At 53.8% G+C, this 14,416-nt stretch overlaps 1 protein-coding gene across 1 annotated transcript; it reads right to left on the bottom strand.

The window, feature by feature from the left end:
- Positions 1-2,840: 2,840 nt before the first annotated feature.
- On the bottom strand, positions 2,841-14,364 carry SCNN1G (sodium channel epithelial 1 subunit gamma). Its single transcript, XM_063171505.1, is given in 15 exon segments — positions 2,841-4,545; positions 4,926-5,001; positions 5,197-5,258; positions 5,600-5,657; positions 5,736-5,814; positions 6,570-6,687; positions 7,873-7,971; positions 10,677-10,840; positions 11,673-11,776; positions 12,168-12,361; positions 12,790-13,084; positions 13,832-14,201; positions 14,204-14,269; positions 14,272-14,313; positions 14,316-14,364. Coding segments are annotated over 15 exon segments (2,163 nt in total). The 3' UTR covers positions 2,841-4,158.
- Between the last annotated feature and the right edge of the window lie 52 nt (positions 14,365-14,416).

Here is a 14,416-nt window from a genome sequence, read left to right as displayed (position 1 = left end):
GCTGCAGCCTGGGTCAGACTCTGACTCACCTGGAACCTCTGTGGTGCCACCACGGCTGCCCTGCCATGGCCTGGCCTTGGCTGGGGATGCTCCAGCTGCTGGAAAATGCTTCCAAAGTGCTGAGAACAGGCTGGCGGGGATGGCTCAGGCCATCTGTCTGGTATGGGGAACTGCTCCTGGGCTGGCTCACCTTGCCCTGGAGGCAAAGGGGTAAAATTGAGCCATCCACACTGTCCTGCCGTGTTTGGCCTCCCAGAGCTGGGCTTGAGCACAGAGGCTCAGAGCCTGGATGGATTTTCCATTTCCATAGGCATGTGCTGGAGATGCCTTTCCCCAGCCCAGCCCCATTTACATTAATGAGGCATTTAACTCCCAAACCTGTTTGTGGACCACTGGATGTCACCCAGATGTCACCATTCTGGAAGGGACCTGGGCAGTTTTTAACCCTGTCGGTGCTGCCTGGCTACATCTGCTGGGAGCAGCTTTGGACAGCTGCCCCTTCCGTCCACTCCGAGGGAGGCTGGGGTCTGCTCTCCAGGCTGACAGCCCCACACGGGCAGGTTCCTACCATCCAGAAAACCTCTGCGCAGCTGGATTTTCCTCCCCCTCAGCCACTCTTCCCCCACAGCCCCTCCATCACCTCTGGCTTTCTCCCTGCTGGCAGTGGCCGTGGAGGAGCAGAGTGAGGTTCTCCTGCTGTGCCTCCTCTCCTCCAGGGCCGGTCCCGGGCTGCCAGCAGCCTTTCCCGTGAGTCACCGGCACCTGCTGCCCCAGGTTTGTTTCAACACCTCTCCCCAGCCTGTCCCTGGCCAAGGCAGTGCCTGCCATGCTGCCTGCACCTTGGCTGTGGTTTTGGGTACTGCAGCTGCCCCCCGCAGCCCTGCGGTGCCACAGAGCTGCAGCTGTGGGTCTGTGGGTCCGGGGCCATCTCAGAGCTGCAGCTGTGCGTCTGTGGGTCCGGGGTCATTGCCATCCCTGCCCAGAGCTGCAGCTGTGCGTCTGTGGGTCCAGGGTCATTGCCATCCCTGCCCAGAGCTGCCCGCTGTGGCTGCAGCTGTACCCCAGGGACGGGAGGCAAGCAGGGGCTGTTGTGAGTGAGGGGTGCCTGCTCTGGAGCCCTGAGCAGGGCTGGCTGGGCTCCCAGTGCCTGCCGTGGGTCTCCTGGGAGCACTGTCCCATGGCAGGAGACCAGGCTGCCCACCTGAGCCCAGAGCCAGCGCAGTGCAGCAGGGGATGGTGCTGAGCCCTGGGTTTTATGGCCTGTTGTTCCCGTAAACTCCGAGCTGAGTTTCTCAGGAACTTTGGGTTTATGATGTTCAGCGTGTGCCAGTCCTCATTCTCAGACCCGGTGCCTTTCTGTGTTTGAGGTGAGTCAGGAGTTCAGCACAGTGCAGTGTTTAACTCATGATGAAGTAAGCCATTTCTGTAGCTCCGTGGCTCTCTGCCTTCCGAGGATTATTCATACAGAGAAAAGGCGTTGCACCTGCCCAAGAGTAACTGCAAACAGCACCTGCAGAACACCTGTGCTTTTCCAAAGAATGTAAAGCAAGTGCTCTCCCAAAGAGGCATCTATCAGGACACATATCCTGGGCTTTCAGTGGGAGAGCCCTGACATTTTTGCTCTCCATCAAAGAATATTCCCCTTATTGGAACTGCAGTTCTTGCTATAAAGTCTGACCAGTCCTACACCTGCTTTTGTGCAGGGTTGGCACTAATCTGTTTATTTTTCAAGGATTTGTTTTGCTCTGGGGAGGCTTTAGAAGCACAAACCCCTGCCCCATCCCAGTCTGTGCCAGCTGCCAGTGCCTTCCCCAGCCCTGGAGCTGGGCTAGGGGGGTTCCCTCCTGTCAGGGGGCTGATTGCATGATCAGCACTCCTGATATAACCCAGCTCTGAGGGCTGCTGGGGCTGGGCAGAGGTGCTGGAGCAGCCTGGGGGGAAGAAGAAGCCCAGTACCAGCATCAAGCTGAGCTTGGGTAGGCTCTCCTTAGCACTGCCTGCAGCAGATGTGAGCAAACCCTGTGAGAGCTGCGGTCTCAGGTGCTGCTGCACACACAGGTACAGATGTGGAGTGGAAGAGCTGTGCTATGGCCCACTTTGTGATGTTTGCTTGCTTTCCCCGGGAGGTGAGCCCCCCAATGCTCCCTGCAGGCTGTGCTCCATGGCAGCTGGGGCAGCTGACCCCTCTGCCCTGAAAGGCAGGTCCTCAGTTAGGTGTAACGGGGCCAAACCAGCTCCTGTGCCAGCACCACCAAGCTGGCAAAGAGGGGGTTTGTGATGAGGTGTTCCTTAGCTCTGCACTTTGCTGTTACTCCTGTCCCTGCTGTAGAGGGGACAGCTCATGCCTGTAACACCAAGGGGAGGTGGGGCTGCCCTATTCTGCTCTAGCTCTGTTCTGCTACTGCTGCCCATGGGGCAAGATTGCCATGATGATCTGGTATTTGGTGCTGTTAGAGGGGATGGGCATGAGCCATGGCTCGCCCAGGGCTGCACCAGCGGCTGAGGCAGATCTGCTTCCCAGTCTTCCTGCAGCCTCCAAGGGACTGCTCAGGTGCAGAGCTGTCTGGGGACACCTGAAGTTCCAGTGGTTTTGGTCTCTTGCTGGTTAACATTGCTTTGTGAAAGGCCTTTTCACTGTTAGTGCTTGCACCCCATGCTCCTGCTGCCTGCTCTGAGCTGGGTCCCACAGAACCCCCCTGCTGCAGCTCTCTGAGAGGCCTGGGGTATCTGAGAACCTACAGCCCCTGGGCAGGCAGAGACAATGCCTCTCAGCTCTCAGGATGCCTGCGGAGAACTAACTCATACAGCGGTGATTTAAAAAAAAAAAAAGGGCAAAGCAGTTACTCAAAAATATATCTTTATTTTTTCAGTTTATCATATATTTAAATAATTCAGTTAAAATAGGTTTTATTGCACATTAAAGAACCTTTCTGGATTCTCACTGTCCTGTATAAAATAAGGTCATAGAGAAAGGAAAGGAGAGACTCTTCCACTCAGACACCCCTGACATGCTCTGCATGGCTCTGGCCCTACAGACCCCACCAGCCCGTGTGGGGTGGGCTCTGCTCCTCATCTCCACAGGGAGCTGAAGGCAGCACACTGGGCTGTGGCAGGAGGGAGGCCCCAGCTGCCCCAGGAGCACTCATGGCTGTGCTGCACAGCCCCCGGCCCTGGGGGAGCAGCACAGGAGGCAAAACGTGGGTACTGACACTGCTCTGTGGATGGGACTGTGTGGGGGCAAGGTGGATGAGGTACACAAGGGGCAAAACTTCCTCCAGGCATTGCCAGCTCCAGGGCAGGCAGGGGGGGAACTAGCTGCAGGAGGAAGTCCTTGCCTGGGGTTGAGCAGGAAAAGAGCAGCCAGCTAACTCCCTGTGAGGCTTCTGGGAAGTAATTTAATGAGCGCCTTGGAAGTTATGTTTAAGGGCTGCTTGAGTGATGTGGAATGGAACAAGCTTGCAGAGGATGCACTTCATTACTGTGCTCCAAATTGGATTTCATGCCCTTTCAGATGATTCTTTGGGGATGACTTGGGCTTTCTTACCCCAGCTGTGTAGTAACTTGCTCTACAAGCCCATTTTTGGTTGTCCTGGCTTTTCATCTCACAAGAAAGAGTTCCTCAGGCCACCATTGGAATTGGGTTTCTAATGAAAATTCAAGTGAGAGCTTTCCTTTCATGCTCTTTTGTGCCTTGCCCAAGCCCCTGTCATGCCCTTCCTACAAATGCCATCCTGGATTCCTGACAGCCTGGGGTTTTTCCCACAAGTCCAGCCACACAGCAGAGAGCAATTAGTGTTAATGCTCAATGTGGCATCAATCTGCTGCTGTGGAGCAATTCCTGCCCACATGCAATGGGGTGTGTGCAGCTGGTGGCTAATGCGTGCCTTTGCCTGGTGAGACATCCCAGCTTAGCACCACATCCTGCTCCAGCCATCTCCTGCCATCATTAACTCGAGAACTGATGTTGCTTGAAGCTCCCAACGTCTCTGAGCCCTCGGCGTCTGTGTCTGAGCTTTGCTCGGGGCAGCTTTGAGTGCCAGTTCAATCCCTGAGCAAGGGTCTGACCTGGCAGCCCTTCAGTGCTTGTCCGGATCGGCGCCTGGCCCCGAACAGGCGTGTCCAGCACCCACCTGGGGGCGGGTGTGCGTGTGGCAGGTGTCAGTGCTGGCCCAGCTCCAGCGTGTCGGGCAGCTGCTCTGTGAAGGCCGTCTCCAGCCGCAAAGTGCTGTAGTTGGGCGGGGGAGTCCTGGGCAGGGGGCTGTCCTGGGGCAGCGGCAGGCGCAGGGCCGTGGTGAAGGTGGGCAGGTCCTCGTCGATGCACGCGGGGTTCTCGTGGCCCTGCCTCTCCACGTCGCCGGCCGTGGCCTGGGCCGCCCTGCCCTGCTGGCGGCCGCTCCACCACTTCTTGGCCCTCTGCCACTGGCGCCGCAGCACGATGGACAGCGAGTCGATGAAGAACACCTCCACGATCTCGATGACACACACCACGGAGCAGCTCATCCACAGCCCCAGCTGGCCCCCGAAGTTGGACAGAAGAATGACGAGCTGCAGGAGCAGAGAGCACAAGGTGAGGGTCTGCCATGGAGCCATGACAGCAGGCAGGGAGATGGAGCCGGGGCACCCAATGCTCAGCACTCCCAATGCAGTGGGCCCATCTCTGCTGCTGTTCTCTCTGGCTCAGCTTCAGAAGGAGCCTGGAGCTGAGCTTGCTGTGCAGCCCCTGCACAGGGTTCGGGGCTGGACAGGCAGAGACGTGGCCCGAGATAAGGGCTGGAAAGGGCAGGACCAGCCCAGAGGTACATATCTGAGATCAGCTTCCTGCCCCTGCCCGTGTGGCATTGCTCCCCTGGGCAGGTGAAAGCTTCCAGCCTGCGTGGGAGGAAGCGCTGCGTCTCCTGGGAGTAGGGACCAGCATGCTCACTCACCGTGTTGGCAGGATTCTCTGAAATGAATCTCTCGTTCAGGTCCTTGTAAAACACCATGAGGTTGGCAAGGTCTGTCCTGGGGAAGAAGGAGTCAGGCACAGGGTTTAGTAAAACAATAACATGAAACATACTGAAAAACTATGCAAATAACCAGTTGGACCAGTAGGGCTGGGCTGCTCCAAGGGAGCTTTTTCCCCAATTGCCATCATTAGGGCTGCTGAGATCGTATCAGAGCTGGAGGTGCAAGGCAGGAACACACAGGGGGACTTACTTGTTCAGCTTCTTGTTGAGTTTTTGCCCTTTGTCCCAAGAGAGAACTCGGAGCATCCAGTCCTGGAGAACAGACAGAAAATGCTGCTCTAGCTGCAGGTTCTTGTGCAGAGACCCTTGGGAAGGGACTCGTGCTCCACATCTCCTTGGGCTAGTATGGGTATCAGAAGTGAGTGTGTGACAGGCCAGCTGAGCCCAAGGGGATCTCCCAAGACAAATTTCAGTTTAATGATGAACGGCTGGAGGGGAAGCCCTGAGCTGGAAATTAGAGACTGGTCTCTGGGCATAGTATCACTGAATGCTACTGACTACCCCAGGGCCTCCTGCTTTTGTGCTGAGCCTCTGGGGTTACTCAATGCCTTGTGCCAGGCTGCTGTTCTGGTGGAGTGCAAGTGGGGACTGACCTCTGACACGACGGACGGCCACTGAGCAATGCTGGTGGTGAGCGCCCACTCCTTGAAGCTGCAGAGAGAGGCAGGGTGTCACTGGTGAGCTCCAACTCCCACACACGCTTCACCTCTGGCTGTGGCAAGGACTTACCTGCAGGCGTCTTTGCAGATCTGCTGGCAGCCCAGCTGCTCCTTCACAAACTTTTCATGCAGTCTGTAGTAGCAGTACACTGCAGGGGAGGAGCAGGATGTGTGTGAGAAGCCAGAAAGAAAACCTGCTACCTGGGCTGGGGTGGGACATCTGGGGCATAGGTGGCCTTTGTGGCCATCGCCTACATGGTGGGGATAAAAAGATTTATCCTATAAATATTGCAAAAGACTCTTGAGAAGTGGCTGTCACTTGATATAGGCATGAAAACTGCCACACCTGGTCAAGCCCTCCACTCAACTGTTCCATGGTGGGCACAGGTGACAAGCCATCAGGGCAAGTTTCACAAACCAGTCAGTGTGAGCAAGGGAGCCAGTCTGGCTCTGGGTGTGGGGGCTTAAGGGGGTTAAGGCAGATTTGGCTCATCCCAGCATGCTGGCTGTGCAGCAGCTGTGACAGGGACACTGGGGGTGCAGGGGCTGTGTGACAGGGACACTGGGGGTGCTGGGGACAGGGGCTGTGTGACAGGGACACTGGGGGTGCTGGGGACAGGGGCTGTGTGACAGGGACACTGCGGGTGCTGGGGCTGTGTGACAGGGACACTGGGGGTGCTGGGTGCAGGGGCTGTGTGACAGGGACCCTGCGGGTGCAGGGGCTGTGTGACAGGGACACTGGGGGTGCTGGGGCTGTGTGACAGGGACACTGGGGGTGCTGGGTGCAGGGGCTGTGTGACAGGGACACTGGGGGTGCAGGGGCTGTGTGACAGGGACACTGGGGGTGCAGGGGACAGGACTGGCAGCTGAGGCATGGGCAGTGCCACAGTGTTTCAATACTAACTCCAGTTTGGGTTCTTCTTGTAGTTGCAGTACTCGGCGCCAGCGGGCAAGGGCTGCGCGTACTGGGCACAGCCACACGACTCCACCATGGCCTTCTGGAAGCAGGAGTGCAGGCAGATCTGGGGAGAAACAACACCTGGGGGCTAAGAAGTAGCACCGAGCTCCAGGCTCCTTTGCACCTAAAAACACCCTGCTTATGACAACAGCAGTGGGATGGGAACCCTGTTTCCCTGGGCCTTCAGGCTCTGCTGTGAGTGGATACAAATATGGTGCATGGTGGAGGGTTGAGGTTCTAGTGCAAAAAACAGAAAAAACAAAACGTAATCTTCATGGAGGATTACATATATGGGGGTTCTGTGAATGCCCCCACTTCCCCTACAGCCACCAGAAGCTTCAGTGTTGCAGTTGCTCTTTACAGAGTCAAGGAGAGGGTTTTAGGCCTGCCATGGCACGTGGCCCATGAATCACTAACTAGGTGTGGGAAGTGACTCACAGCAGCAAACGTTCACAGCTTCCACCAAACCCTGCTGGTGCCTACTGAGAGAGGTGAAGCTGGGAGGATTAACAGGGCAGCAGAGCTGTGGCTTGTGCTAAAACACTGGGACATGCAGGAACAGAACTTCTCTTTTAAATCCCAGTCAAACCTTTCGGTCCCAGTCCCAGCCCTCCTGAGCACTGAGTTTCGGTGAAGTACTGTTATTAAAAACCTGAGATCATGTCTGGGTGATCCTACCTGGCACTAGACCAGAGCAGATTTCATATTCCCCATAAAACAGAAATTCAGCCCAGACCTGGGCTTTGCAGCAGGCTGGAGCTAATGTAAGTACGATTCTTCAAGTGGAGAGTGGCAGAACAACTGACACTCTCCAAGAGGACCAAATTACAGAAACCATGCAAAATTAGTGGAAACTTACTCTGTAAACAAACATCCTGCTATCTGGATACTGATTAGATGGTTTCTGTTATTCTTGGAGTCCTAAAGGTCACAATTTCTGGCTTCAAGGGTTACTAAGCTGCAACCTTTACTTGGCCAATATTTTCCAGTCTCACATTGCTTGAAAATTGCCTAATGAGCTCATGTTCTCTCTTTATCTAACAGGATGCCTGAGGGAACTTCAAACAGCAACCACTTAGGAATAAAAGTTGGATTTTAAGAAGTGCTGTTGCATTTTACATCAGTGGTAAAAGCAACAACCCTGTGCTCAGACTGTTCCCAGTCTCAGGTCCTCAACCACAGACTGTTGCAAAGTTTTTCATGCAGGCAGTTTTCAAGCAACTGATAAACCCAAATGCAATGGCTTTACCTGGAGTGAGTAACTCTTGTTATAGAGATTTTCCACAGGTATGTCAGCTCCTGTCTCTGTGCAGTCACTGTAGGGTTTGCTCAGCTTGCGAGACTGAGTCTGGGAAACAGAAAAGAAAAAAATTGTGGTTTTGGAGTTCACAGACAAACCAAAGGGTTCAGTGACACTTTATCCCAACTCTGAAACTGTAAGTGATAAGGCAGCTTTGAGTAGAATGTTTACCTTTTGCTACCTAAAGTGATTTGTCGATCCCTTGTCAAAACAAGGGTTTTTTTGTCACTAATATCCGTTTCCCAAAAAAGCTGCTCTGCTGGGATTCTCTGCTGTCTTCCTGGAAACCTTCTGCAGGAATGCAAGGTGATGCAATCATGGCAGTGAGGATTTTTCAAAGCACAGTAATCCATATGCACGTTCTCTCCAAGTCTTAGAGGCTGTGTGTCTTTACTCTGGATGTTTGTGTTCTGAGGGAGGGCACTTGTTGTCGGGGGTTTTGGGTTCTTTTCTGTGAGGATCCCCACCTGCCTGAGCTGCTGTTGCCTGGCTGCTCCTGTGCTGTGGGTAAATAGCACTTGAGGCTCCACTGGTGCTCAACAGCACCTCTCCCAATCCACTCTAAATCTCCCTCAAACCTTTTTCCAGGTGCTGCTTTGACCCTTCCTCTCAAATGCTAATGACTTTTCCCAATCTCTGCCCAGAGCAAAGAGCTCTGACATGCCAAGCCTGTGCCTGCAAGCTCTGTGAAACCAGGGCTGGGAGCCCTCAAATTCCCAGATCTGATCCCAGCTGCATGGCCCACTTCCTGCAGACTGCCCTACCTCCCTCAGCCCCTGCTATCTTCCCCCAGTAATTATCCACTTTACAATAGAGTGGCCTGAAACTACAAGAAACATCCATTTAAGAATCCATTCACTGATCTTTCTCTACAGAGTATAAAATTAGAATTTAAAATTCTTCACAAAGGATCAATCCAGCAGGAACATGAGAAAGGCTGTTACCCCTAAGGCACTGAATGCAGCTCCTGAGGCCACCTGATAAGAGCATACCTCACCACTTTGTCTACAGCCAGAGAAGGCTCTGGGCCATTATGGTGCAAGTCAACACTTTTAGAGATGTTTCAATCTCTCTTTGGAGGGAAAGATGGGATTTCACTACTAGAGATGCATTACTTTTGAAAACTGACTGAAACCAACTTTTAAATTCCACATGCAATGTAGTGCCAAGACACTACCTCAGTCTGCTCATGGGGCTTCCAAGAGATGATCAATCCTTTGTACAGAATTATTTTGTTGTGGCTTATGCTCCTACAAAACTTACTTGTTCCTTCAGGTACTGAAATAATTTCCAAATGAAATATTTAACTAAAGCATTGTAACTCTGACCAAGCAACGCCTTGTTTGCATGCCAAACAGGTTGGAATATTTTTGGAGGTGGAGGGCAGTCCTAGCACCCAGCAGAAAGCCATGAGCACTAACCAGACACTAATGGCATGTTCAGAGCCCAGCGAGCAGCACCGTGAGGGACACAACTGCCGTGTCCTCCTTGGTGACCTTGCATGTGGGGACAAACCCTGACCTGGCACCTCGGTGCTGCAGCCCTGTCCTGACAGCCCGGACCCCCCACCACTCAGCAGGCTCTCTGGAGTTCTTTTCCCAGCAGGACAGTCATCCCCAGCTTTTGTTCTGACGCCAGAAATTGTGTCCAGCCTCTATTTTGGCTGCCTCATTAGGATGCAATTGGATCCCTTCCTCATGACAAATCCTTTATATACAGACATTAAGATGTGCCCAATCTTGTTTTTTATACTACAGCAAAAGTTCAACCTGTTGTGCTAGGAACATATTACATTAAATATTGAGACTGCCTTGTGTGACAGAGCCTCAGTACGGTGTGATGGTGACAAAGAAAAGTCTTGAGAGAGAGACTTTGTGTCCTCACACCATCCCGGTTCCCAAACCTCTCAGTCATGATTGACCAAGGAGCTGCTGCCACAGTTTTCCAGACAGCTGGAAGACAGTTAACTATTTGCATTTTGTGAAACATCAGCCCTCTTTTAATGCCTTTTCTAATGCAGAGCCTTTCAATATTCGGCATACCCAGATAAGCAGGATAGCTGATGTTCCACCAGACCACCAGAAAGAAAGGCAGAGCTGAAGTGCTCACTTAACAGCCCATCCAGATGAAAGGGGACCTGGCATAGCTTTCGCTGCTGTGCCGAATCCCCTTGGGCCAAATGCCTCCTCTGAACTACGCTAAATGGGGAAAGCAGGAGCTGCAGCTCTCCTTGCCTTTGGGCGGTGGTTTACTGCTGGGATACAGAGAAAACCAGCAAAGTGAGGCTTACAGTCACAAAACACTTCAAGGGGTTGTGTTGCCACCATCCCTAAGGACCCGACCCCAGCACGGGGACCCGCAGCTCCAGCTCTGGCTCCTCAGCCCGGGGACCCTCGTGGGATCAAACTCCCTGCTCATTGCTAAAGCCAAGCGAGGCACTTGGCAACACATTTCTGTGGTTGTGGATTTTGCTGTGAAAACAAAACCAGAAATCCCCTGGAAAGCCAAGGGGTGGAAGAAAAGGGAGAGCAAACAATATCCCAGGACAGTTTGGTTTAGAAAGACCTGATTTTCCCACGGCCTATTTTTCAGAGAAGTGCTGTCACAGGATTTCCTTCAGGGCACTTCAGGTGCTGAGTGGGAGGCATTTAAAGGCCTTCGAGCTGCTGGCTCTCTGAAATCACCCCATCCGTTCCTATTTACAGCTGTACCAAGGCAAAGGTGCGCCCAAAAAGGAGATTGTTGCCACTCACAAAGTGCATCCCTATGGAGGTGGCCGCTGCAGTCTCAATTTCCGTGCCAATGTCTTCAATGAAGGGATACTCGTTTTGGTCGTGGACCATGATCTTGGCTCCTGTGGATGTCACCAGGAAGGGGTTGTAGTCTGCTTCATCGATGTACAGAACAACCTGCAATCCTGAACCACAGAGACAAGGCAGGAAGTTACACCAGGAGCTAGAGCCACGTTTTCTGGTCAGGGAGGGCAGGTTTGTTTCATGTTATCTGGCCTTTAGAACTGCAACAGCCAAGCACGGCCTCTGCCCAGCCAGACCAAGACACCTGCAGCCAGTAACATCCCTTTGTGGCACTGAGTACAGCAAACAAATAACGTCTGCTGAGAACGTGGCTGGAACTCATTTCAAAAAGTTATATAACTGGGCAGCAGTCACTTCAGCTGGAAAACATTAGTGATGCAATGATATTATCTGTATTCCCAGGCAAGAGTTTGCACTAGTTCAAACAGGCATTTCCCCAATCAGCCTGTACATCTACAGCCAACACATCGCTCACGCTCCAGCAGGATCCAGTTTGCTGCACCACTTGTTATCAAACAGTTCCTCTGCAAAGGGCCCTGGAACACCACAGGCGTGCAAAGGGCCCTGGAACACCACAGGCGTGCAAAGGGCCCTGGAACACCACAGGCGTGCAAAGGGGCCTGGAACACCACAGGCGTGCAAAGGGGCCTGGAACACCACAGGCGTGCAAAGGGCCCTGGAACACCACAGGCGTGCAAAGGGCCCCGGGACAGCCCAGGTGTGCAAAGGGCCCTGGAACACCACAGGCGTGCAAAGGGCCCTGGAACACCACAGGCGTGCAAAGGGCCCTGGAACACCACAGGCGTGCAAAGGGCCCCGGGACAGCTCAGGTGTGCAAAGGGCCCTGGAACACCACAGGCGTGCAAAGGGCCCCGGGACAGCCCAGGTGTGCAAAGGGCCCCAGGACAGCCCAGGTGTGCCACGGGCACTCACCGTACTCGCTGCCGCCTGTGGAGGTGCTCAGGATGGTTCCGCTCTCGCCGCTGTTGAAGGTGTAGCAGTTGCCGTGCAGGGGGTGATGGAAACGAGTGAAATGCCTGGAATAAATCGAATAGCATGACATTGTTCCCTGTAGCTCTGTCTGTGGGAAAAAGGCAGCACATTTGGACTTTGGTTTTGACAGAGACAGACCAGGACTGCACGGGGGGGTTTATTACTTCTTTTCAAGAAGCTTATTTTGCTGGAAGATGTGAGTCTCTTCCTGAGTAACTTTAAACTACATGGCAGTATGATCTAGTTTAATATTTCAGGAGATGGAAACTCGAGGAAGTTTTAATGTGGGAATAGGGTTAATAGCATGGGGGAGGCAGATTCACAGAAATAGCAGTGGCTCCTGCTGGAATTCAGCAAATACCAAATATTCCATTCCTACATATTATGGACTTGGAAATAAGCTGTTAAGATGGCAGGAATTTTCTGTGCACTGACCTTTTGTCACAAGATAGGCCATCAAAGAAACATGTCAGTAGAAGGTCCTCGGCAGAATAACTCAATTTTTCTTTAATCTCCAGGGGAATTTGTGCCATGATGTTCATGTAATGCAGCTTGTACCACTCCTGGATGGCGTTAACCCCCGAACTGAACGTGTACAGGGCACAATCGCTGCTGTTGTTTGCATCACACTGACAAGCACAGAGGGGAAAAAGCATTTCAGATGGATTGAAATCAGGGATTCTACAAGGCAGGTGTAAATTAAGGATTGTACATATGATAGTGTTTCTCTTCCACAGAAATAACCATGTATGAAGTTACAGTGGGCATCAAAGACCTTTTATGCAGGGCTAAGTGATATGACCAAATATTTCAGGACCAAAAGAAAGGTCACAGATGACACCGACTATTTGGGAAGACTTCAGGAAGGTACTTCTCTGGAGGTGGATCTGCAGCAGCCATGGAGGCTTAGGCAGAAGAGCAGACAGGATGCTCTTCACCACTGTGCACTGCAAAGCCACCTGAGCAGGCAATACAACCTGCCAGAGGGACACTGACCCCAACACAGCCCCTTGCTGCCCCACGGGACACTTGCTGGCCAGGGCACAGTGACACTCACCAGCTGAAAGCCAATGATGTCATTGGAATCGCCTGAGTTCACGATGGACGAGTCCTTGTGAAAGACACTTCCCTCTATTTTCCTCTTCTGCCCAGTGTGCAGCTCAGTGGCTGTCCTGGAGAAGTCCTCGACCTTCAGCAGAGGGATCTGCTCGAAGAAGTCACTCCCTGTGCTGTTCCAGTCATCCACCGACCGGCGCACCTTGGACTTGCCCTCAGAAAATCCATAGAAAGTTTCCAAAGCTTTTTTTGTCTCTTTGTCCAATTCGTATAAATATTCTTTCATGGCACTGTACCTGCACGGGAAACAAGGTAACAGTGACATCCCATCCCACCTCACTGCCCAGCTGCAGGGCTCTGCCTGCTGCACTGTGGATGCCGTGGCTTGGGACAGAATTCCCTGTGGTCTCCCACCAGGTTCTCACATCAGTGACGGCAGACAGAGCTACATCCATGGAGAGATCTTGGAGCAGGGACCCCAGGGAGCAGAGCAGACTGAACTACAGAGAAAGTTCTCCCAAGACTCTCAAGCTCCTTATGTTAGGAAGTCTGAGGAGGCAGAGCATGTGGAAATAAGACTTCATCTGTGAAGCTTCATTAAAGAGCTGGATCCCCATGGGGACCAGGGTGGTGGGAATCTGGCAGCAGAACAGAGAGCAATGTAAAGCATGATTTGACAGGAGAAAAAGTATTGCTGATGAATCATGTCAAAATATCCCATAAGGAAAGAAAGAAGCAAGAGAGGAGTGAGAGATCTGCCCTTTCCACTTTTTAGGAGACGATGCTGTTTGTAATCCTGGAACTTCGGTCCTGGGAAGAAGGGAATTTGAAGAGAGCCAAAGAGCTGACAGGGACTGTCTGGAGCAGAAAGCACGAACCGAGCCGGCAGCAGCGAGAGGTGAGAGTGTAAGCCACACAGCACGGAGGGGGATGTGGCACACCAGGTGCCCTACAGGGAAAAGCCGCGGTAGGGAAAGTGCCGACAAGGAGCGCCGGGACGAGCTCGGGAGCTCCCATCGTCCCGCCAGCCCCCCGAGCCTTACTTGTACGGGTTGATGTTGCAGATGGTGACGGCGGGGAAGGGCAGCTTCTGGAACTGGACGGTGACGGACACCGAGGCGCTGTAGTAGTTCATGAGGAGCTCCGCGCACTGCCAGAGGATGAGCCCCACGGCGCTGAGGGTCAGCACGATCCAGAGCAGGCGGCGCAGGCGGCCGCGGGACACCACGATGCGGCGGCAGCCGTGCGTGTTGGTGTTGAGGCAGTACCAGCGCATCAGCTCGCTCAGCGTGGGCGCCTGCGGGCCGCGCACCGGCAGCGTCCGCTTCAGCCGCGCCGTGATCTTCTTACCGGGAGCCGTGGCGGCCGCTGCGGGCGGACCGGGCACTGAGCGGGCGGCTGGGGGATCGGCGCCCGCCCGGTGCCCCGCCACACCGCGACGGCAGGTCCCGTCCCGCCCGGAGCCGTCACCCGCCATCCCGCCCCTTCCCGGTGTTTGATCCCCGGGACGGCCGTGCCGGGGGGATCGCGCTCGCCGCGCCTCACCTCGGCCGCTCTCGGGGCCCGGCGGCGTCATGCTCCTCTCGCAGTCCCGCTGCCGATGGGCCGGCGGGCGGCCGCCCCGGTAC

Source organism: Melospiza melodia, chromosome 18 (genome assembly GCF_035770615.1).
Source record: "Melospiza melodia melodia isolate bMelMel2 chromosome 18, bMelMel2.pri, whole genome shotgun sequence".
Lineage (NCBI taxonomy): Eukaryota > Metazoa > Chordata > Aves > Passeriformes > Passerellidae > Melospiza > Melospiza melodia.
The sequence above is the reverse complement of the archived record's forward strand: the minus strand, read 5'-3'. Positions and strand labels throughout refer to the sequence as shown.